The 25,224-nt window shown below is 46.6% G+C and overlaps 1 protein-coding gene across 1 annotated transcript in view; it reads right to left on the bottom strand.

Annotated features, from left to right (window-relative positions):
- Positions 1-11,351: 11,351 nt before the first annotated feature.
- EXT2 (exostosin glycosyltransferase 2) overlaps positions 11,352-25,224 on the bottom strand; it is a 59,663-nt gene continuing 45,790 nt past the window's right edge. Inside the window, exons 10-14 of the mRNA XM_040409298.1 lie at positions 24,626-24,792; positions 20,951-21,094; positions 20,213-20,341; positions 18,719-18,801; positions 11,352-12,476 (exon numbers count right to left, since the gene is read on the bottom strand). Coding sequence (XP_040265232.1) covers positions 12,338-12,476; positions 18,719-18,801; positions 20,213-20,341; positions 20,951-21,094; positions 24,626-24,792 — 662 coding nt within the window. The 3' untranslated portion in view covers positions 11,352-12,337. The remainder of the gene's footprint in view (positions 12,477-18,718; positions 18,802-20,212; positions 20,342-20,950; positions 21,095-24,625; positions 24,793-25,224) is intronic.

Genomic DNA, 25,224 nt, shown 5'->3' with positions numbered 1-25,224 from the left:
ATTAATATACACTAATAACTATAACCACATATCAATGCATCATGATTAATGCCATAACTAAATGCTCCATTAGCTATCTCACATGAACTAAATAAAGTGCTCATCTGAATGACCGACCAAAAAGCTGCTGTGCGTGTGGCAAGCTTCCTCAACGCGCGTTTCGCGGTTCGGCTTCGTCAGGAGGAGTGAAGATAAACCGCGAAACGCGCGTTGAGGAAGCTTGCCACACGCACAGCAGCCCTTTGGTAGGTCATTCAGATAAGCCCTTTATTGCCATAATCTAATCATGTTCAATAAAATTTGATTTATTATTAAAGGAACCTAGTTTACTCATATTTTCTGGATGTGTAATGGATATATTGAGTGTTCCAGTTCGGTGCATATATTGAATATTTGGATCTATTTGGTGATGATCCCAAATTTTTTTTTTTGTGGTAATACAAATGATAATCTATAACAAAGAGGTCTCTAACCTGTTGCACGCCGGCAGTCATGGAACTGCAACTCTCAGCATGCCCTCAGGGCATGCTGGGAGCTTTAGTTCCACCACTGCCAACAAGCTACTGGTTACAGAGCAATATTGTTATACCTTACTGATTAGTAGTGTTGGTTGAGCACCAAAGTGCTCATGTGCTCTGGTAGAACACTTCCCGATGCTCGGGTGCTCTGTACAATGGAAATCAATGGGAGAACCCGAGCGTTAAACAAGGCACCCCCTGCTCTGAAGAGGGGAGGGTGTCAGGACTCTAGTTCAGCTTGGGGACACCCCAGTTTATTTAAATCTAATTTAGCTTCTATTTCTGAAAAGTGTCTGGTGGGATTCGAACTTACAACCTTCTACATTACAGCCCAGAATGTTAACCACTACACCAGAGCTGCATGGCCAGTTACTTTTAAAAAAAAATAAAAAAATAAAAATATATATATATATATATATAACTTCTGCTGTATAGGAATACTTACTACTAGTAAGTATGCCTATACAGCAGAAGTATATATATATATTTTTTTTGCAACCGGCCATGCAGCTCTATAGTGTAGTGGTTAACATTCTGGGCTGTAATGTAGAAGGTTGTGAGTTCAAATCCCGTCCAAACTTTTTCAGAAATAGAGGCTAAATTTAATTTAAACATATATATACACCGTATTTTTCGCTTTATAAGAAGCACTTTTTCCCCCCAAAAGTAGGGGGCAAGTGGCCATGCGTCTTATAAAGCGAATAGACATAATAGGTGTGGCGGCATGACGTGAACAGGGGTGTTGCTGCGCTCTCCACCCTACCCGCCCACCTCTCCTGCTTGCCGGCGGGTCTGTGCCGCTTGCTATGCCTGGACAGCTGTGCCCTGTGTCTGCTCCTAGCCCCAGGACATCTGCAGTTACGATCCTCCCAGGGCTCGCTCCAGCCTCCCCGAGCTGCCTACATACACCCAGACCACACTCTCCTCTGGCAGGCTTCCCCATCTCCATGGGAACCTCCCAGAGCTAAAGTGTAGTGTCAGATCGGAGGTTCGCGATCGCAGGGCTAGTTTTAGCAACTGACCATGCAGATCTATAGTGTAGTAGTCATCATTCTTGGCTGTAATGTAGAAGGTTGTGAGTTCAAATCCCGCCAGAAACTTTTCAGAACTAGAGGCTAAATTAGATTTAAATACACTGACTCGAGCACACGCGATATGCGTCCGAACACTGCAATGTGCCGAGCATGCTTGCCCAACACTACTGATTAAGATTTAGTTGCAAGCTTTTCAAGAACACAAAAATTTTAATGCAACAACCCAGTGATGCCCGATCAGCGGCTCCTGGCGCCCTCTTATCGCTCTGCTTTCTTTGATTAGATTCTGAAAATGTTATTCTTGTATTACATGAGTGGTTCATTGAACCTCTTACAGGTAATCTGTCACCCTTTACCGTTTCCACATTGGAAAGGTGCCCTTAAAAAAAGATAAAAACTGGAGTTGCGCAATTCTACTTATTAAATGGCTAACAGGGCTGCAAAGTCGTTTGTCACTTCCATGAGTCGTCTCAGCCAATCAGCAGACCTGAAGAGGGTCACATGACACTTCCTTGCAGCTGGGTCCTAAGCCATAGGACGTTGTACCTATATAATAACGTAATGCAAGACCCCCTTTGAGAGTTCCTTTTGGTTAGGGTTATATACCCTGTCTGTATGCTGGTAGTTGACCTTCAGATCCCCCTCTTCTTCCATAAGCCACAACATATGGATATACAATGACAAACCTGCCATAGAAGAAGGTCATGTCACTATTTTGGGGCAGAAGAGGTGAGGAGTAATGCCCCGACAAACCCAATTTACTAATGTGGTGCCACCTTTGACTTGATGATCCTGTCACTGGTGGCCAAGACAGTGCACTGGGTGAAGGGGACAATAGGATCAAAAATATCCCATATACTCCACAAAAAGTGCAGTGCATCAAGAGGCATCCGATTAGTGGACAGGACGTCTACTGTGCGTAGATAAAAACCTTCCCACCATCATATCTCAGCTTCAGCTCTGACACCACCATATATATAGGAGAGCCCATTGGCCCACCTCACCAACCCCAATCTGGTTCTTTAGGGGCAGCAGTTTAATTATGTCCCCTTAAGACTACTTTCACACTAGCGTTAATATTTTCCGGTATTGAGATCAGTCATAGGGTCTCAATGCCGGAAAAAAAACACTTCCCTTTTGTCCCCATTCATTGTCAATGGGGACAAAACTTAATTGAACAGAACGGAAAGCTCCAAAATGCATTCAGTTCCGTCCTCATACCGGAGCAAGACGGATCCGGCATGACCCACAATGCAAGTCAACAATAGAAAACGGATCCGTCCTCCATTGACTTTCAATGGAGTTCATGGCGGATCCGTAATACTACGTTGCATTGCAGATAATACAACTGGATCCGTTCAACAGATGCAGACGGTTGTATTATTAGTAACTGGATCCAGCAAAACCGCTGGTAGCCTAACACTATATGTGCCTACATGTCAGATGACCCCGCAGATTTAGCGCCGGAGGTTCCCCTATTTCCAGCGGATTAAGTGTTCACAGCGGCTTCGGCGTTAAAGGTTCTCTTGTGTTTCCAGCTATTTTGGAAATCCTCCAGACAAACCATTTCTGCTCTCCTTGTTTCAGTGCAAAAAGACAGAACTCGGCTTGTAAATTTCCTCCCCGCGCAGCGTGGTGACACTCGTCCTCTCCTGGGTCAGCTGAGGTTTTTGAGACATTCCTACTTACCCTCTCAAAAACGGAGCAGATCAGAAATAGATGGTTTACGCGGGATCCGGGGATTTATGGCGCTGGGCGCTTGCACAGACAAGCTTTTTAGTTTTTCCAGGAAAGATCTGCTTGTTTCATTGGAATAATACAAAGCCGCGCACTTTATCCAGTAAACAAGTCACACACGGCAAAAACAAGCAGCCTTTCTATAAGCAGCGGTCAGATCCCGGTCCTGTATGGAGCCAGGGTAGGGTTGGAGATAATTTTTTGGAGGGCCATTTAAAGGGAGCGTATCACTTTCCTCCTACAGTAAATGTTTATATAAGGGTCCATTCACATGTCCGTAGTGTATTGTGAATCCGCAATACACCCGGCCGGCACCCCCCATAGAACTGCAATTGCAGACAAGAATAGGACATGTTCTATTTTTTTCGGCAGACCGCGCTCCGGAAATGCGGATAGCACACTGTGTGCTGTCTGCATCTCTTCCGGCCCCATAGAGAATGAATGGGTCCAGATTCGTTCCGCAACGTTGAGGAACGGATCCAGACCCATTCTACGGACGTGTGAATGGACCCTGAAGCCGTTCTTGAGGATTAAATAGAGGGCCCTGCCATGCCTGGCCGATGCGCCATTTCAAAGTGTTTCTGTTTTAAAGACTAGGGTTTCTCTTGAACCAGTTGTCCACATTTCTACCCCTTATATATGTTTCTGGGAAAGCTGGGGGATGCTCTTCATTTCAGCTTCCACAGAGGTTGTTATCCAGCTTTTCCAGATGTGCTGTGCAGGGGCCCAAAAAAGCGGAGTGGGATCTAAAAATGGTGGCTGTATTGGTTGTCACCTAGCTTTTTCCATAGACCGATTGAAGTGAATGGAGTTTAAAGAGCCATGAAGAGGGGAGGGGGGGGGGGGGGGGGGGGGGTTCAAATGGCTAGATTAGTATTTCTAGACACAATGTTTAAAAATTTGCAACATTTGTAGCCACTCTGTATCCTTCAATCTATTGTACTCATGGACACCTACAGGAAAATGCTGATGACTGATGTCCTGTACAGAAAGCAAAGCAGCGGGTCTGACAACTACAGTTGTCGATTAACACTTTTGCAGAATGCCAGAGCTCCAGCCCCTTTAAATACTACTGATTCTGAAGAGCAGGTTCTCACTGCAAAGCCCAAATCTGCTTAATTGGGAAGCAAGGGGTGAATGCGGGCAGGCGGCTAAGCGAGCGAGAGAGGGGGGGGGGGCGACCCCTCGGTGTCGTTGCTGTTCCTCGGTATAAAGTTTTTGCTTGTGTAACTATTTTGCTTTTGCCTAACAAGACTGGGATGAAGACCGTGTAACATTAAGATATTAATAAAAGTGAGTTGTATATAGGCTCCGTGGCCATCTCTATGTATTATGCCAATGACCCATTAAAAATGGTGGTTCCTAAAACAATTCTCAGCGTGTCCTTTCCTAAAACAGTGGTCTCCAAACTACAACTCTCAGCATGCCCTGACAGCCTTTGACAAGAGTCACAGCTCAGGGACCCCTGTACTGTGGCATACATACATGATTTATCTGTATAATATAAAGGTGGCCCAATCCTGATCGGCCCCAGACCCTTCTCTACAATATCCCATCATGAATAGCATGAGCCTTTGACCAGTTCCCCTTGTTAAGGGAACACCATACGACACTGATAAAGAGAAGTGCCTAGTGTGGCTCCTCAGGGGCGGAGCATAACAAAGGAAGCTCTTTGAATCCTTGAGCCATGCTCCGCCCTCTTAAGCCCTGCGTTAGTAATAATACAATGTATCAGCTTTGCCTTGAGTGTCCCTTTACATCTCTCACGCCATGACAAAATGTGAGCCCCTCTACTAACAGCAAGCCTCCCAACCATCTAAATTCTCCGAGATTGTCCACAAAGTTGACCTCAAATTAACATGACTTATGCAAATAGATCCTGAATGAGGTTTGAAATGATTTCCAAAATGTGGGTTCAGTTTTCATCCCACCATTCAAGAAAAACAAGAGCTCTACTTTTGCTCCTCCTCACCCTGTTCTCCTTCCATTGTTTGCTAGCGTTGTGGTTCCCCAGAAAAATGAAGAAGTGGTAAGTGGCCTAACCCAATCAGGCCCCAATCTTCTATGGTCCCGATGAAATGGGAAGCTAAATGATACTCTCAAGTTCTGGAAAGGTCCAACAAGTTATGGCCATCATGAAGAGTTTCCAGACAAAACCAAAGGCCTGGAGATGCCCTCTTAGGTGACTTTTTTGCACCTTAGAGGGTGCAAGAAGTGAGACCTAGGCTTAGGACAAAAATTTGATCTGGTTCTAAGAAGATGGGGCTTCAAGGAAGAGTCATGTGACTCCTCAGCTCTGTTGAATGGGGAAAGCTGGGTGACAACCAGTCATGGCCTCCGTTACAGCTCCCAGAGAAGTAGTCAGGCAGTTGTCTCAGCCAGTTTACCTAGTTATACAATCACCCATTGTATTCTGGAAGTTCTGCCAGTCAGGAATCCGGAAAAGATGGGTGACATCCTGTTCAGAAGCTGTAGTGGTTGTCATCCACAGTGGTTAAAAAAAAAAAAATGTATGGCAAACACATTGTCAGGAGGGGACAATGTAGCAGAGCAGAATTTGTCACACCACTCAGACATGCAGAGAAAATGGAAAGGAGTTTTACTTAACAGGCCTATGTAAGATGTCGAGTAACATTTTGATGCGATCACGACGGCTCTGCTACACCAAGACCTTTAAAGCATCAATAGCAACATGGTGCAACGGGCTCCGAACTGAAGCCACCGGAGCTAGCAGTAGCTGTAAAACCTGCACTGTGTAAACGGATTTTATGGTCGGGAATGACGCGTTTGGTTTTAGTTATGATTCCCAAGCTGTGACTCCGGATGTGCGCGGCGCTGGGCTTTATGGGCCTTTGATGAATTTCTTCTTGAAATCCGCACGGCCGTAATCAGCAGCGCCGGCCCCTCAGCCGCCAGGCCTGTGACAAACCAGTAATGGATGGAAGCTCAAGACAAAACCTAAAGCCTCTTGGCAAAGATCTCCCTGAATGTCCCTCTGAGCTGCTGACAAGGCGAGCAGCAGATTAGGAACAGGAGGCCAACAACCGCGGGAAGGTGAAGGCCCCAGAAACCGTATATCCCCTCCTGGAAGGAGCAGGCGGAGGAATTTCAAAGGAGAGATGAAGGAAATAACAGACAGAACACTCAGCGCCTCACATCTGATGTGAGTTACAATGTAACAGGCCTGCAGCAAGGCACAGCAAATGCTGGAGAATTACACAACTAGCAACTCCCTAAAATAATGCCGCCATCAGAACCGCCTTCGGGTAATAACCCTACTGCTCCACTCTAGAGAATCCTCTGTGAGCACAAATCCTGCTCCCGTCTGATAGTTTGTTACAACGTGTCAGTGCAGTTAAAGGGTTTGTCTGCTTTGTACCTAGGGTTCAGTAATGAGTAATAAGAACCTACTACACCCCCCTCCTTAATCCACATGGAGTTTTCCCCCCCGGTGAACACGAGTGGGGATGGAAACAAGTCCTGACATCCATAGTCTTTCCAAGATGGCGCTTCTGCCTTCTACTGTGCATGTGCTGAAACGGTCCAGCAGAGGAGCAGATACAGGACAGCCCGTATCAGTGTCTGCACTGGATGCTTACAGGCCTAGCAGAAGACAGAAGGACCACCTTGGACAGGACTATGGGCGCCAGCCTTTGTTTGCAATGTTACCCAATGAGGGGAGGAAGAATCCATGCAAAGGTACGTATGGAGGCCAGTTACTGTACACTAGTGTAAGGCGTGACTGAAACTTGTGGAGATTTGTCCAGACTGGATGTCACTGTAACAAACCCTCAGCTGCGAGAAGTATTCAGTCTATAGATATAAATGAGTTTCTGGCGCCTACACCATACAGCTCACCGGCAACATTTGCATTCTGGGAAAAGTTCTCTTCACATCAGGTACTGCACAGTCAGCACAGAGGGCGTGTCCTGTTATAATGAACCAATAGGAGGCAGCGGTGAGACGTGACATCATAATGAACCAATAGGAGGCAGCGGTGAGACGTGACATCATACTGAACCAATAGGAGGCAGCGGTGAGATGTGACATCATACTGAACCAATAGGAGGCAGCGGTGAGACGTGATATCATACTGAACCAATAGGAAGCAGTGGCGAGACCTGACATCATACTGAACCAATAGGAGGCATCGGTGAGACGTGATGTCATAATGAACCAATAGGAAGCAACGATGAGACGTGACATCATACTGAACCAATAGGAGGCAGCAGTGAGACATGATGTCATTCAGACAGAGAACAAACTGGACACAGAACTTTCAATGCAGCTCAGGCTGTGACTGGAGCACGTGACATAATGTGTAGCCGCTCTGTGATGTTCTGCGTCATTCTCACAGTTCTGTACGGAGATGGCGCTATTACAAACTCATTCCCACCTAACGTCATAATCCTCAGCAAATAACAAGCACAAAAAAACTAAAGCCCTGCTGCTCAAATTACCGACTTAAAAATAAAATAAAAACTGGCCACCAACTATAAGACCTTGAGTCCTCTGGTGATGACCATCATGGCTACTACTCAGCTTTTCTAGACTCCTGAAAGACCAATCCCCCCAGTACATCAGGGATACTGGAGCAAAAGCTGTAACAGCAGCCATATTGGTGGTCACCCAGCTTTCCCAAGCATGGATAGACAGTTTTTTGTTTGTTTTTTTAGGAATGAAAAGCTGTTCGATATTTAAAAAGGAAAAAACACAACTCAAATATAATAAAAGCCAAAGAGAATTACTGGATGACTCATGAGGTCGACCAATCAAATGGCAGTTTATAAACCGCGCACACAGATCACAGGTTCAGTCACAAACTGGAGAAAATGCAGAAAACCGCAGACAGTCTACAGAATGAATACAATAAGTAACGTGTGGGAGAGGGGCGGGGCGGAGGGAGAGGGGCGGGGCGGAGGGAGAGGGGCGGGGCGGAGGGAGAGGGGCGGGGTGGAGGGAGAGGGCGGAGGGAGAGGGGCGGAGCAGAGGGAGAGGGGCGGAGCGGAGGGAGAGGGGCGGAGCGGAGGGAGAGGGGCGGAGGGAGAGGGGCGGAGCGGAGGGAGAGGGGCGGAGCGGAGGGGCGGAGGGAGAGGGGCGGGGTGGAGGGAGAGGGGCAGGGTGGAGGGAGGAGTTGATCAGCATCTCCATACTTACCAGTCTAGGGGGTCTTCACTCTAATCGAACAGGACATTAACATGGCATTGCTAGCGGACTCCCTTTAAGGGTCCATTCACACATCTGCTGGGCATACACCCGGCCGCGCTCCGGAAATGCGGATGCGGAGTGCACAGAGTGTGCTCTCTGCATCCATTCAGTCTCCATAGAAAATGAATGGGTCCGCACCCTTTCCGCAAATTGCGGAACGGATGCGAACCGATTATTACGAATGTGTGAATGGACCCTAACCCATATAATGCTATGTAAGCAAAGCAAATGCCCAGTGTCCTGGCTCCAGTAGTGTGCAGAGCCATGACTACTGCTTACAGCCTGTATATGACCAGAATAGTGAGTGCAGCTCTGGAGTATAACACAGGATGTAACTCAGGATCAGTACAGGATAAGTAATGTATGTACACAGTGACTGCACCAGCAGAATAGTGAGTGCAGCTCTGGAGTATAATACAGGATGTAACTCAGGATCAGTACAGGATAAGCAATGTATGTACACAGTGACTGCACCAGCAGAATAGTGAGTGCAGCTCTGGAGTATAATACAGGATGTAACTCAGGATCAGTACAGGATAAGTAATGTATGTACACAGTGACTGCACCAGCAGAATAGTGAGTGCAGCTCTGGAGTATAACACAGGATGTAACTCAGGATCAGTACAGGATAAGTAATGTATGTACACAGTGACTGCACCAGCAGAATAGTGAGTGCAGCTCTGGAGTATAATACAGGATGTAACTCAGGATCAGTACAGGATAGGTAATGTATGTACACAGTGACTGAACCAGCAGAATAGTGAGTGCAGCTCTGGAGTATAATACAGGATGTAACTCAGGATCAGTACAGGATAAGTAATGTACAGTGGGGGAAATAATTATTTGACCCCTCACTGATTTTGTAAGTTTGTCCAATGACAAAGAAATGAAAAGTCTCAGAACAGTATTATTTCAATGGTAGGTTTATTGTAACAGTGGCAGATAGCACATCAAAAGGAAAATCGAAAAAATAACTTTAAATAAAAGATAGCAACTGATTTGCATTTCATTGAGTGAAATAAGTATTTGAACCCCTACCAACCATTAAGAGTTCTGGCTCCCACAGAGTGGTTAGACACTTCTACTCAATTAGTCACCCTCATTAAGGACACCTGTCTTAACTAGTCACCTGTATAAAAGACACCTGTCCACAGAATCAATCAATCAAGCAGACTCCAAACTCTCCAACATGGGAAAGACCAAAGAGCTGTCCAAGGATGTCAGAGACAAAATTGTAGACCTGCACAAGGCTGGAATGGGCTACAAAACCATTAGCAAGAAGCTGGGAGAGAAGGTGACAACTGTTGGTGCGATTGTTCGAAAATGGAAGGAGCACAAAATGACCATCAATCGACCTCGCTCTGGGGCTCCACGCAAGATCTCACCTCGTGGGGTGTCAATGGTTCTGAGAAAGGTGAAAAAGCATCCTAGAACTACACGGGAGGAGTTAGTTAATGACCTCAAATTAGCAGGGACCACAGTCACCAAGAAAACCATTGGAAACACATTACACCGCAATGGATTAAAATCCTGCAGGGCTCGCAAGGTCCCCCTGCTCAGGAAGGCACATGTGCAGGCCCGTCTGAAGTTTGCCAATGAACACCTGAATGATTCAGAGAGTGACTGGGAGAAGGTGCTGTGGTCTGATGAGACCAAAATAGAGCTCTTTGGCATTAACTCAACTCGCTGTGTTTGGAGGAAGAAAAATGCTGCCTATGACCCCCAAAACACCGTCCCCACCGTCAAGCATGGGGGTGGAAACATTTTGCTTTGGGGGTGTTTTTCTGCTAAGGGCACAGGACAACTTATTCGCATAAACGGGAAAATGGACGGAGCCATGTATCGTGAAATCCTGAGCGACAACCTCCTTCCCTCTGCCAGGAAACTGAAAATGGGTCGTGGATGGGTGTTCCAGCACGACAATGACCCAAAACATACAGCAAAGGCAACAAAGGAGTGGCTCAAGAAGAAGCACATTAAGGTCATGGAGTGGCCTAGTCAGTCTCCGGACCTTAATCCAATCGAAAACCTATGGAGGGAGCTCAAGCTCAGAGTTGCACAGAGACAGCCTCGAAACCTTAGGGATTTAGAGATGATCTGCAAAGAGGAGTGGACCAACATTCCTCCTAAAATGTGCGCAAACTTGGTCATCAATTACAAGAAACGTTTGACCTCTGTGCTTGCAAACCAGGGTTTTTCCACCAAGTATTAAGTCTTTTTTTGTTAGAGGGTTCAAATACTTATTTCACTCAATGAAATGCAAATCAGTTGCTATCTTTTATTTAAAGTTATTTTTTCGATTTTCCTTTTGATGTGCTATCTGCCACTGTTACAATAAACCTACCATTGAAATGATACTGTTCTGAGACTTTTCATTTCTTTGTCATTGGACAAACTTACAAAATCAGTGAGGGGTCAAATAATTATTTCCCCCACTGTATGTACACAGTGACTGCAGCAGCAGAATAGTGAGTGCAGCTCTGGAGTATAATACAGGATGTAACTCAGGATCAGTACAGGATAAGTAATGTATGTACACAGTGACTGCACCAGCAGAATAGTGAGTGCAGCTCTGGAGTATAATACAGGATGTAACTCAGGATCAGTACAGGATAAGTAATGTATGTACACAGTGTCTGCACCAGCAGAATAGTGAGTGCAGCTCTGGAGTATAATACAGGATGTAACTCAGGATCAGTACAGGATAAGTAATGTATGTACACAGTGTCTGCACCAGCAGAATAGTGAGTGCAGCTCTGGAGTATAATACAGGATGTAACTCTGGATCAGTACAGGATAAGTAATGTATGTACACAGTGACTGCACCAGCAGAATAGTGAGTGCAGCTCTGGAGTATAATACAGGATGTAACTCAGGATCAGTACAGGATAAGTAATGTATGTACACAGTGTCTGCACCAGCAGAATAGTGAGTGCAGCTCTGGAGTATAATACAGGATGTAACTCAGTAGTTCTCCAAGAGCAGACACCCCCTTTAACATACAGAACTCCTTTAACATTCGGCAGTGTTAGGTGACGCACTAAGTGTTGGACTCGACAATTGAAGTATGACATCTACAGACACCACCGGTGACTTCTATTGCACAAAGACAAATTCAAAAAGGTTCCACAGGATCAAAATTAATTAGTAAAATGCATTTAAAAAATTCTGTCATAAAATATCAAATAAAATGATCACAGATGAAATAAAACAAAGGTAAAACTCGAGTCCCCAGCATTCCAACATTTCAGTGTAGGCCGAGCAACATGGCAGATATTTTCCTTTCCGTTCGCTGCAGTGATTTGGAATTACACGTCTTCTCTAATCACAACCAAACCAGTTTTCAAAATTCTGCCTCCATCAGTGCACTGTGGGCGCTCAGATGACAATTAGACAGCAGCGCTAGAGGGGAGAACCCCGACAGCCAGCAGAACGTTGAAAGCAGCTTTGGGTGTGACTAGAGTTAAAAAATAAAAATAAAATAATAACAATACTAACAATTCCTAAAATGAATATGAAACAATTATATTACAAAAGAACATTTTCCGTAGACTTTGACTGAGAAACTCTGTATGAGACGTTACAATTCCGTGGGTCAGAAAGAACCGTTGAAATGATGGGAACGGGAAGGGCAGCGGCCGTTGGATCTCGTGTCTGTGACAGCACATACATGTCGCCCACATGACGGAATATACCGAACGTCTTGTATACTGACCACAGAGCAATACAACACATGATAAATACAGTGAGGTCATCCCTCCGTCCGGCAGTCAGATATGAAACGCGTGGAGGACGCAGAGTGACGATGTCACAGCAGTCAGGCAGACGGCGCTCTCCTCCTTAAAGGCTTCCGATATTGGGGAAACTTTTCAGCTTCTCGGGAAAGTCGTCTTTGTAGAGGACGGGGTCGGCCCGATGTTCCACCACCTTCAGGGGCATGGTGCCAAATACGGTGGCAAATTTATTAATGCATTCTGACCTGCGGAGGTAGAGAATGAAAGGTCAACATATGGGTTGCAATGCAGAAAAAAAAACGACAATTCGGGATATCCTATAATCTGAAAAATTACTTTCTGGGTAAAAAAAACTGAATAACTAAGTAAAGTAGTTGGCACAACTACCATCAATGTGTTCTCAGGACCATAGCGCGGTGCCCACAGGGTGGTAGGGACGCCACTGCCGCGGTCTTGGGACAATACTAATGCACGTTCTGGGGCAGGGCCAGGAGAAACAGTTTTGGGCAGGGGTTACCATGTGCCCCTCTTTAATGGCAAAGGGTAGTCCTTAGACCTGTAATCTGTGCCCCCTCCATAGATGGTGCCCTAGATGGCCACCTACTTCTTCTAACCCTTGCTCTGGCATACTCGGGCAATGTTGCTGTGACGTCAGGGTCTTGTGATGATAGCCATGTGTCTACAGACAATAGAGCCGTGACTATTGTGGGGTCAGGACAGTGGTTCTTAGACCCTTAGGCTTTCAGGACAATGGAGATGCCGCTGCCAGGCCATCGAGGTCTTATACACGGCATCACATTATCCACCGCCAATGCCACTGAAGTCAGCAGTTTTACACAAAAGGCTCTCCGTGGATCATGGGCAGCCAGAGGGAGAGATTTTTCCGAGAACAGACCAGTGGCTGATGGGACATTGTATACAGTACAGCACGCTGTGCCAAAACTGGCACCATGGCACCATATATGCCGACGTGTCCCTGCAATGTAACAAAGGGCAGAGAGCTATAACTTCCGCAGCAATGAAAACAAACACAGCAAAAAATAAAAATTATTAAAAAGCCAACAGTCCTTACCTATGGCGGCCACGTGCAATCTGTGGCACTCCCCGCTGATGTCATACTACAACTCCTATCATGACAGCAACAGGCTGGGTTATAGTATCAGCAGCCAGAGAGCCATAAAAAGGCTGAAGCCGTCAGGACATTATAGTGTCACAATAGCTGCGAAGTCACAAGTTGCAGGTCGATGACGTAGGATTTGAAGGCTGAAGCGACAGTGACTTGAAAAACTATTAGTACTCCTTGAACTTTTCCACTTTTTTTCATGTTTCATCCCAAAACGTAAATGTATTTGATTGTGATTTTATGTGACAGACCAACACAAAGTTGCAAGTATGTGTGAAGTGAAAGAAAATCATACATGGGTTTCAAAAGTTTTAATAAAAAACTATTCGTAGGACCCCCTTTCTCTGCAATTACAGGGGGGTCTGTCTCTACCAGCTTTGCACATCTAGAGGCAGACATTTTTGCCCATTCTTCTTTGCAGAAGAGCTCGCGCTCAGTCAGATTGGATGGAGAGCGTCTGTGATTAACAACGATTTTCAAGTCTTGTCACAGATTCTCTATGGGATTTAGGTCTGGACTGTGACTGGGCCGTGCTAACACATGAATATGCTTTGATCTAAACCCTTCCATTGTAACTCTGAATGGATGTTGAGGGTCGTTGTCCTGCTGGAAAGTTCAGAGCTTGAAACATTATTTTTTTTTATAACATAACCCTGTTTACACTTCTCCACAACTTTATCCTTGACCTGTCTGGTGTGTTCTTTGATTTTCATGATGCTGTTTGATCACTAATGTTCTCTAACAAACCTCTGAGGCCTTCACAGAACAGCTGGAGTTATACGGAGAAGACATTACACACAGGGGGACTCTATTTACTAATTAGGGGCTTCTGGAGGCAGTTGGCGACACTGGGTTTTATTTAGGGAGAACAGAGTACAGGGGGCTGAATACTAATGCACGTCACACTTTCCAGATTTTTATTTATTAAAAATTTTAAAAACCCTGTATCACTTTCTTTTCACTTATTTATTTAAGGCTACTTTCACCCTGGCGTTTTGGCTTTCCGTTTGTGAGATCCGTTCAGGGCTCTCACTAGCGGTCCAAAACAGATCAGTTTTGCCCTAATGCATTCGGAATGGAAAAGGATCCGCTCAGTTTGCCTCCGATCAGTCTCCATTCCGCTCTGGAGGCTGCTTGCAGCGTTTTGCTGTCCGCCTGACGAAGCGGAGCCAAACGGATCCGTCCTGGCACACAATGTAAGTCAATGGGAACAGATACGTTTTCTCTGACACAATAAAAAACGGATCCGTCCCCCATTGACTTTCAATGATGTTCAAGACGGATCCGTCATGGCTATAGAAGACATAATACAACCGGATCGGTTCATGACAGATGCATGCGGTTGTATTATTGTAACTTAAGTGTTTTTGCAGATCCATGACGGATCCGCAAAAAACGCTAGTGTGAAAGTAGCCTTAGTTTGTGAAAAAGTCAGAGAGGTATGGATACTTTTTAAGGCACTGTATCAGGACATGCTGGGAGTTGTAGTATCATCAGCTGTAAGACCACAAGTATGAAGGTGAAAGGCTGTTAAAACATGATGGGAGCTTTAGTATAACAACTGGATAATACTGGATTATGAAGGTCGAAGGTGTATGGGCATGATGGGTGTTGTAGTACCAACAAGGGGAAGAACAAGGAGGAGGGTCTAAAGCTGTCAAAGCATGCTGGGAGTAGTAGTATAACAATAGCTCAGAAGTCACATGTTGGAGGTCAATGATGTAGAATATAAAGGCTTTGGGTTTCAGGGCATGCTGGGCGTTGTAGTATCACTATAGCTGGGAAGTCATAGGTTACTGGTCAATGATTTAGGATATGAAGGCTGAAGCGGTCAGGGCATGCTGGGAGTTGTTGTGTCGCAGTAGCTGGGAAGTGATACACGCACATTACACATCCAGATTACTGACTTCAGAACATATTTCTATAGTAATTTGAGATATTGAGCCCAGTGCATTCTTTACAGCATACCCCTCCCCCCATCGTGCCGACGCTCTGGCTTCCCTGCTGGACGCTCATGTGTTCCTACCTGCGGGGGATCCATCTTGATTCACACACGTGGAGAGTGAAAATCATCTGTCTACAGGTCGGACACAACTCCAGCCAACACGCCAGCGCCTCAGGAATGCGAGGAACCCAAGTACCCAGCAGAGCCTGGCTGAAGACCACGCCATAAACCCCCTGCGAGTACAGGTCGGACTCGCACGCACAGTGCTCCTCATCTGTGCCCCCGCAGGAACCCTCACATCAGGAACAATCATCATATTTTATAGATAGGCCGCCCTAATCATATAGAGGGTCTCGAGGAATGAAGACAACCTGAAGGGGGGCCAGGGGAGTATATAAAAGGGGGTTTCTGTATATGGGTCTCCAGGAATGAAGACAACCAGTAGGGGGCCTGGGGTTGTATATAAGGAGGTTTCCATATAGAGGGTCTCCAGGAATGAAGACAACCAGTAGGGGGCCTGGGGTTGTATATAAGGGGGTTTCCATATAGAGGGTCTCCAGGAATGAAGACAACCTGTAGGGGGCCTGGGGTTGTATATAAGGGGGTTTCCATATAGAGGGTCTCCAGGAATGAAGACAACCAGTAGGGGGCCTGGGGTTGTATATAAGGGGGTTTCCATATAGAGGGTCTCCAGGAATGAAGACAACCTGTAGGGGGCCTGGGGTTGTATATAAGGGGGTTTCCATATAGAGGGTCTCCAGGAATGAAGACAACCTGTAGGGGGCCTGGGGTTGTATATAAGGGGGGTTCCATATAGAGGGTCTCCAGGAATGAAGACAACCAGTAGGGGGCCTGGGGTTGTATATAAGGGGGTTTCCATATAGAGGGTCTCCAGGAATGAAGACAACCTGTAGGGGGCCTGGGGTTGTATATAAGGGGGTTTCCCTATAGAGGGTCTCCAAAAACAAAGACAAGCTGAAGGGGGTTGGGTGAGTATTTTAAAGGGGTTTCAGTCAATGGGTCTTCCAGGAAAGAAGACAACCTGTAGGAGCTTATAAAGTGTGTTCTGTAGAGAAGGTCTCCAGGAATGAAGACGACCTGCAGGGAGCCGGGGAGCATATTAATTGGTTTAATGGCACATCACCTCCACAACAGTCTGACCGAGGAGGATTCTGAGCCCCAGGGTCCACCCTGGGAAGGATCTGATCCTCACTTCCAGTAATACATAAAAATAAAAAAAACTCAAGTTGTGAGTGAGGAAGGGGTTAAGTCAACAGTCCAGGCGGACAGCAAGAGACCAGCATAGGGGATACAAGTGCTATCATTCCCTCCTCTGTGTCTTCCAATCCTCCCAAATTCCTGCCATTCCTAAAGCTGTGTGCCTGACAGAACATCAGTCCGGGCCCTAGATAAGGCCCCCATATGGACGGAGGTGAGGTCCCCTATAACTCACGGCCGCTCACCGCACTCATTTCATCTCTTAACCCCCTCCGAACAGGACATTTGTGGAGCATCTGCTCGGCCGTGGATTCCTCAGGACCAGATAACACAATGTGGGCCAGAAAATAAATAAATATATATATATATATATATATACACACACACATACACACACACACACACACACACACACACACACATATATATACACACACGTGAATGTTGCGTGAATATAAGGAAAATGCCTGAACAGCAATTGCTAAAATATGTGGGACGAGTCCGGTAAATCTTCAGAGACGCGAGGATGTCAAATTCCATGTAGACACAGTTCAAGACCACTCCCCCCCCCCCCCCAATTCCAATAATGGAATGATCCGGATGTGTGGACACTGACAGTGACCTCTGAGGTCGTGGCATACCGGCTGCTTTAAAGGGGTTTTCCGAGTGGTAATAATGATGACCTATATTCAGAATAGGTCATCAGTATCTGATCGGTGGGGGTCCACGTGACGTCTTGCTTATTGCTCAAATGGCCTAGACTCATTCAAGCACAGCTGGTATACAATGTAAGGCACTGTGCTTGGTAAGCTATGATGAGGCCACGGCACTCACCGAAGGGCTGCAGCCTCGTCAAACGGCTGAGCGGCAGGGGGTGTCAGTATCAGATACTGAAGATGTGTCTCTATGGCAACACCTTGACCTAACAAAAATTTACATCAATGGGGGTCTAAACACGAGACCCCCACCGATCTCTAGACTGACTGGAGAGAAGTGTGCGAATATTGCACTCTCTTCGCTGCATGAGACTGGCTCCATAGAGGCCTGTCTCATTTCAGTTCCCTGCAGCAAGGAAAGAGAGCGCGATATGTGTGCACTTGTCTCCCCTCGTTTTAGAGATTAGGGGGGGATCTCAGCACTCAGATCCCTACCAATCTAAATGTTTGATATATCTCTATAACATATAAAAATTTTTTTTTTTAAAGTTAATGACCCTAGAAAGGAGGGCCTCAGAGTGAAAATCAGGACGGTGTCCCCTACTGGTTCATGACATCCAACTACCCTGGTTAAGTAGCTGAAGGATTAGGAGAACATGGCTGCTCTCCATCAGAAGCACTGTCACTCCTGTCCATAGGTTGGGTCCGATATCGCAGTTCAGCTCCATTGAACTGAATGGAACAAAGCTGCAATATGGCACACCACCCATGGACAGGGAAGAAAGCGGCCATGTTTTTCCACTCCTGTATAGGGATGAGTGAACTTGTGTTTTCAAGTACGGTGTACAAGATTCAGGTTATCTAAGAATTCTGTTATGGATTCCACTACCACGGACCATAAATTATGGTCCGTGGTAGCAGAATTCTTAGATAACCTTAACCTTTTACACGAACTTGGAAACACAAGTTCGCTCAACACTACTCCTGTACAATCCCTTAAAGGGCACCCATCAGCAGATTTATCCCTATGACACTGGCTGACCTGTTACATGTGCGCTTGGCAGCTGAAGGCATCTGTGTTGGTCCCATGTTTATATGTGCCCGCATTGCTAAGAAAAATGACGTTTTAATATATGCAAATGAGCCTCTAGGAGCAACGGGGGCGTTACCATTACTCCTAGAGGCTCAGCTCTCTCTGAAACTGCTGTGCCCTCTGCACTTTGATTGACAGGGCCGGGCAGTGAAAACACCATCGAGCCGGGCCCTGACTTCTCCTAGTGCAGGGGGGCGCAGCAGTTGCAGAGACAGCTGAGCCTCTAGGTGTAACGGCAACGCCCCCATTGCTCCTAGAGGCTCATTTGCATGTATTCAAATTTCATTTTTCTCAGCAATGCGGGCACATATGAACATGGGACCAACACAAATGCCTTCAGCTGCCGAGTGCACATGCAACAGGTCAGCCAGTGTCATAGGTACAAAACTGCTGACAGATGCCCTTTAAATGAGTGAATACATGGAATTACTACAAGGATCTGGGGCACTTACCTTTCCACCATGTGCGTCTGATCCAAGGACAGCCCATCGATGGCGGTGCACTCAGGGCACTTAAACTTTTTGCGAGGTGTCACCTATAGGGGAGACGAATGAAACAGACCATCAATGGGTAGAATGTTGGTCACAGAGGACAGTACATTCTTGTCGCGCAGGTTGCTCGGGTTGGGTAGCGCGGTGCTAAGCCCAAGACCCAATGAAAACAGATCGCGGGATTTGCATCCCCCCTCCTTCTCCTAGAGAGACTTGGTGATGACAAGCCCTTTAATTCCCTTTTAATGACTTCTTGCTCCGCCAAGGTCCCTGTGTAAACATCATTTGGTCTTTTGGAGTTTTCCAAGCTCTCCACGGCTTCTCTGTAACCTTCAGCCGACACAGCAGAGCAGATGAGCTGCGCCCCCCTCTCCTCTCCGGCATCAGCAAAGGGTAATCCCTGGGAGAGATAGATGAGCCAGAGCTGCCAGTAACTCAGAGTTGCCAACCTACAGCGCCGTTTACAAGCGGAGGAGATGCCATTGCAGCACCCGATCCGGGCGCTGATGACACCACGGGAAATGTATGTGTGAAGGGCTCAGGATCAAAGAGTGGCCGACACCAGCCAGATACCCCCGGTAATACCGGGGATTGGAGAAGATGATTGCAAGATCACTTTTAAATTAACATTCGCGAGGGGTGAAATTTATAATTAACATTCTTTGGTCAGCTGTCCCAGGGAAGACAGATGTCTTCTATATAGGGTGACTCCGCTCTGATATTTGGCTACTGGAGAGACCCCACAAATTCAATGATGTAAAGGAGACTGAAAATGATGGACGCTCTGATGATACAAATATGGTGGGTGACGCTACAACATGGAATGCAATTATTATTAAAGGGGTTCATAGTTAATCGGTGTATGATTGGGGGAGATCCTACACCCGGGAACCCCACTAATCTGCACATGAAAGGGGTCAAGGTGCTCACATGATAGCTGCACCCCCTTCATTCTTTTAGGAGGATTCCTGCCGTATACTTCCGATGGTTCTCTTCCATGGGTATACAGTGCGATATCACCCATACGCCACACATACACCGCAAACGCAATAAAAATGCACCCTGACATAGACACGGCTGCCCATGCCATAGCTCATCACATTACCATAAATTGGACAAGCTGCATTAACTAGCACAGTTGTATGTGCAGAATGGGGTGCAGAGGGCAGACCGCCTGGCTTTTTTTTTTTTTTTTTAAACAGCGCCACTCTTGTGCTTTGACCATGTTTGGTATTGCAGTGTTGAATGGTGATAAGCTGCAATACCAGCAACAGTCCACGGACACGTGTGGTGCTGAAAAAAAAAACCTTATAGTAATATTAAATCCTGATTCACTTCAATAAATCTGTTGAAAGGGCGGCGCCCGCTTGACAATGGATATATAAAATTACATTGGCATTCAGATCCCCCCCGCCGCCCCCACTCAAGACAGGGGCGAGTTATGGAGGGCGTTACCTTGATAGGAGCCTTCCCTGTTACATTGGCGACCAAAAAGTTCATAGCGATGTCTTCACAATTCATATGCGCGTCCACCCAGTTCTTGATGTCTCCGGGCATCTTGTAGGTGTACAGGTAATTGAAGTACTGCCCATGCCAACAAGAGAAGAAAGGTCATCGTTAGGCCAGCAGAATTACCAGGATAGGACAGGTGCTGGATTATCAGATGCTCTGGCCTGCCTTCCGCTACTAGTTTTGGAACATTTCTGATAAAACTAGCGCCAATTTAACATCATTTCTGGATTACAGGATTACAGATTATGGGAATTTTACTTGCCTTAATTTACTACATGGAGGCATATTCCAATATGGCAACTGTCATGTGTCGGGCCTCAAGACCTTTCTTGTGGCTCTAACTACAAACGCAACCTCTGTATCCCCAGAGCTATAGTCAGAAAGTAAGATAAGGCGGGAGGGCAGGAGAAGGCGGGAGGGCAGGAGAAGGCGGGAGGGCAGGAGAAGGCGGGAGGGCAGGAGAAGGCGGGAGGGCAGGAGAAGGCGGGAGGGCAGGAGAAGGCGGGGGGGCAGGAGAAGGCGGGAGGGCAGGAGAAGGCGGGAGGGCAGGAGAAGGCGGGAGGGCAGGAGAAGGCGGGAGGGCAGGAGAAGGCGGGAGGGCAGGAGAAGGCGGGAGGGCAGGAGAAGGCGGGAGGGCAGGAGAAGGCGGGAGGGCAGGAGAAGGCGGGCGTCTGTAGGTACCTTGTGATAGAACGCAGCTCCGGTCAGCACCATTGACACCTCATTGGTCCATTCAGATTCGTACTTCCACTTATTCATCTCGTGGTCCCATAGGTGGAGTCGTCCTGGATACCCAACCAGCCGGTCAGGAAACTCCCTCCATACCTGGCAGAGAATGGCCGAGAAAAACAAACAATCATTTTTTAATAAATTCAAACCAGAAACATCAGCTATCTTGCCTGAGCAGCTGTTAGCGAGATCGATCATAGGCCACAATGAATAGAACATGGTCATTGACTTCTATGGGAAAGTGTTGTGGGCATGCCCTGTGACCTGTGCAGAGGTCATAGTACAGGGAGGAGGAGAAGGTAAGCTGTGAAATCGCCTCTTATAAATGGTGGATCCTGTATTATCTATATACAAGTGTCATCTGTCATTGTAATCCAGTCTGTGATAATAATTAGATGACTGCTGAGAAGTGATCTGTACAAAACAGGAAGTCAGGCTCAGGATAAAAACTGCAAGATTTCAGAAAAATTCTTAAAAACATGCCAACATAAAAACCTGATTCAATCAGCGGGTCATTTTCGGATGACACATTCCCTTTAGGGCAAGGGCGAGCTGAGCAGGTGATTGTGGAGTGACCAATGACCATGAATGCATGCTGTCATGTGACTTGCACTTCATCCCTCCCCCACTAAGAAATGACCCCAGAAGCTTTAAAGGCTCACAAACATTTCCAAAAACTTTTGATATGTCATAGAGATATCAAAAGTTTATATCGTCTGGGGTCTTAGCGCTAAGCCCCCAACCGACCCCTAGAACGAGGGGAAAGAAGAGTGAACCTATCACGCGCTCTCTCCTCGCTGCACAGGACGGAATTGAGACTGGTCCATAAACTTCTATGGAGCAGTCTCGTTCAGCGCTTTTCTTTCCTCATTTTAGAGATTGGTGGGGGGCTCAGTGCTCAGATCCCCTCTGCTCTCTATGACATATCGAAAGTTTCTGGAAAAGCTTATGACCCTTTAACTCCTCGAGGACCGACGTATAATTTAAATACACGTTTGGCGCCCTTTAGTAACATTTACACCCCACAGCACATCACTTAGGACCCCCCATCTCCCTCTCTGTGTCACATAAGAGATGCGTTGGAGACGCTGTGCGGCTGCACAAGGCGTACGAGACAGATCCCTGACATATACCATGGGAGTCGGAGGAGAAAACGTGCATACTAGAAGGTGGGGTGGGGGTACGTGGGGGTGTTGTGAAGGACTCGTAATGCTGCCGCAGACAGACATGTCACCCCCCGAGTCAGCAGCTGGATACAATCAGACCCTCCATTTCCGTCACTTCATCCATAACTTGACCGCTGACAAGGGGATCAAAACTACAGGAAAATGAGAACAGGCTGGGTGATCATTAGTAGCACCCCGAAATGTTAAACATGCTACTGACCCGCATTAAATGGGGCTGATTTACAGGCCAGGAACAGGGGAAGAAAGGGTCAGACAATTCCCTTAAATGAAGAATGAGAGAACAGTCAACGAAATTACAAATGTTCTCCTCAAATCTGGGCTGAACGGTTAATGAGCTACTGAGCGGGATACGTTTACGACAGGTGACCCCCGTCCTACTGCCACCGCACCTCGTATTAAAGGGACACGTAGTATGCCGCCAAATCCTTCTGGACTCCACGGGCCAGTCAGAGAACGATTCCAATTAGCGAAGCTTCGGACTGTATAATGGAATTGCACTATAAGCATTTGTCGAATATACAATTTACGTGGCAGCAGCTCACTGAGAAAACCTGATGTAAAACGGTTTTCTGAAACTATAAAGTGCCAACATATTACAAGTATAGGCGGGCGTCCGGTACGGCGATGCTCCCATTTCCCAGCCGTTCCCCCCCACTGATCCTAATGTTGCGGCATATTACAGTACTATGCCGCAGCTTTAGAAAATTTACATTACACTGCACCTGTGTAACTGCCAGCCTTTACTGCGACACTGTTCTTTTATACATGAAACAGGCGGATCAGGATGAATAGAGCTGCAATCCCCTGAAGCAAGAACTAAGCTGCAGTGCATGGTTTTTTTGGGGGGGGGAGGGGACTCCATACCCACGCCGGCCTTGGCTGGATGTGAACGCAGGTAACAGTGTAACCACTGAGCCACCATGCTGAGGATTTACGTTCCCTGCCAAGCTTACCAATGAATTCATATAAAATCGGGAGTAACCCCTTTAATCAATGTTGTAAACTGAGACATGTCTGATAGATAAGAAGAAAAAAAACCATTATTTTGTGCTAAAAATACGAGAGCAGCCGAGTCCGATCCTTCACATCATCTACGAAGAGGACTTGGGCCAGTAAACAGCCACGAGAAGTCTCCTAAGAGCAATGAAAAGACAGCATGGAACCACGTGGAAGGCGGCGCGGGGCAGGTTTCCCACAGAACCCAGCAGTCTGGCACCAATAATGAAATTCTCCAGGGACGTGGAGAACGAACCTCAAACCCGAAGATCTGCTACTGTCTCAACAATAAAGCATCTTAAAGAGGACCTCTCCCCATGTCTGGTTTAATAGCTTCATGCATTCCCCATGTACTAACCATTCTGGAGCCTCTATTCTTATGTCTGTATGTTGCCCCATTCCTCTATTATTTCTACTAGAAGTTATGAATAATTGCTAGCAGTCTGTAGTGAGGGCACAGAGGGGAGGTAACCAGTTGGGGGCGTGTCTCTGCACAGTGTGGAAATGTCAGCACTGATTGGATAGAATGAGTCTGTGCAGGGACACACCCCCAACTGGTTACCTCCCCTCTGTGCCCTCACTACAGACTGCTAGCAATTATTCATAACTTCTAGTAGAAATAATAGAGGAATGGCACAACATACAGACATAAGAATAGAGGCTCTAGAATGGTTAGTACATGGGGAATGTATGAAGCTATTAAAACAGACATGTCAGGAGTGGTGAGAGGTCCTCCTTTAAAGGGGAACTTCATAAACGCGTACATGGATAGCACAGAAATCGGTGGTTCTTTTAAAAGGGTTTTCAGGGAGTCCAATATTGGTGGTAACTGGTAAGGGTCTGACATCTAGCACCGCCACAGATCAGAGGCCGGTGAGCGCTGCAGCCTCCTCACAGCTTACCAAGCACAGCGCCGTACATTATATAGTGGCTGTGCTTGGTATTGCATTCTACAGTAGGTCCATTCATTTGGGACCGACCTGTGCCTCATGTAAAGAATGAGCTTGACGTAACTGGCCTAGCAAGAGGCCACGACACTCCCCAGAAAACCACGGTCCATTCAAACATCTGAACAGTAGGGTGTTGGGAGTCGGACCCCCACCGATTAGATACGGATGAGCTATCCTGAGGATATGCCATCAATCCTGACCTCCCGGAAAACCTCTTTGAGGGCTGATGCACATGACTGTTGGATGTTCTGCGGTCAGCAAAACACGGACTCCGGTCGTGACCATTCCGCATTTTGCGGCCGGCCCCTAATAGAACAGTCCTATCCTTGTCCGTAATGCGAACAATAATAGAACATGTTCTATTTTTCACTGAAAGGCCAAAAAAAAAAAAAAAAAAACTAACAGACACAGAAAAAAAAAAGAAGCTTGTGTGCATGAGCCCTAAGACTGGGGTCCATGAGTGAGTCACTAGATGGCTGTAGGGGTTCACTTACCTCGTATCCAAACTGCAGCTCGTCCGACGTTAACATGATGATGTCATCGTCAATGGCTAGCACCGCCTCCGTCTCAATCTCATCATAAGGAAAGAAGCGATTACTTAGTTTATTCTCTGCCGTCCTCACCACTTTAAGAGGAACCCGGATTTTGGGCCATAGACTTTCTGTGGAAGAAAACTTTAATAGATGAAATTCAGCTCAAAGGCTTGGTCCCCCAGCGATTAGTAAGTAATGTCCTAGAAATTAATTAATAAAAAAAAACTAAAAACTTAAGAGGTTTCCTGTGAACTACAATTACCACCTACCCCCAGGAGGGGAAATAACCCCCAGTGACCCTAAGATCGGGGGTCCCCGAGTCCCCCGTTTGAATGCGGCTCTATGGGATTGATTGAGTGTTGTATATGCCAGTCTCACTGATGTGAATGGAGCAGTGGACCGACAGCTCCCATTCAAGTGGGGGACTTGGGGACCTCCGTTCTTGGAATTGTTGGGGTGGTCAATAGTCAATGGGGACGGAGCGGCAGTCCGGGGGCACACGTGAACTAGCGGCAGGACGGATCTGACAGGCTGTTCACCCGCCGGAATAGCCTGCCGCT

Source organism: Bufo bufo, chromosome 10, assembly GCF_905171765.1.
Source record: "Bufo bufo chromosome 10, aBufBuf1.1, whole genome shotgun sequence".
Lineage (NCBI taxonomy): Eukaryota > Metazoa > Chordata > Amphibia > Anura > Bufonidae > Bufo > Bufo bufo.
This window is presented reverse-complemented; position numbering and strand designations above follow the sequence as displayed.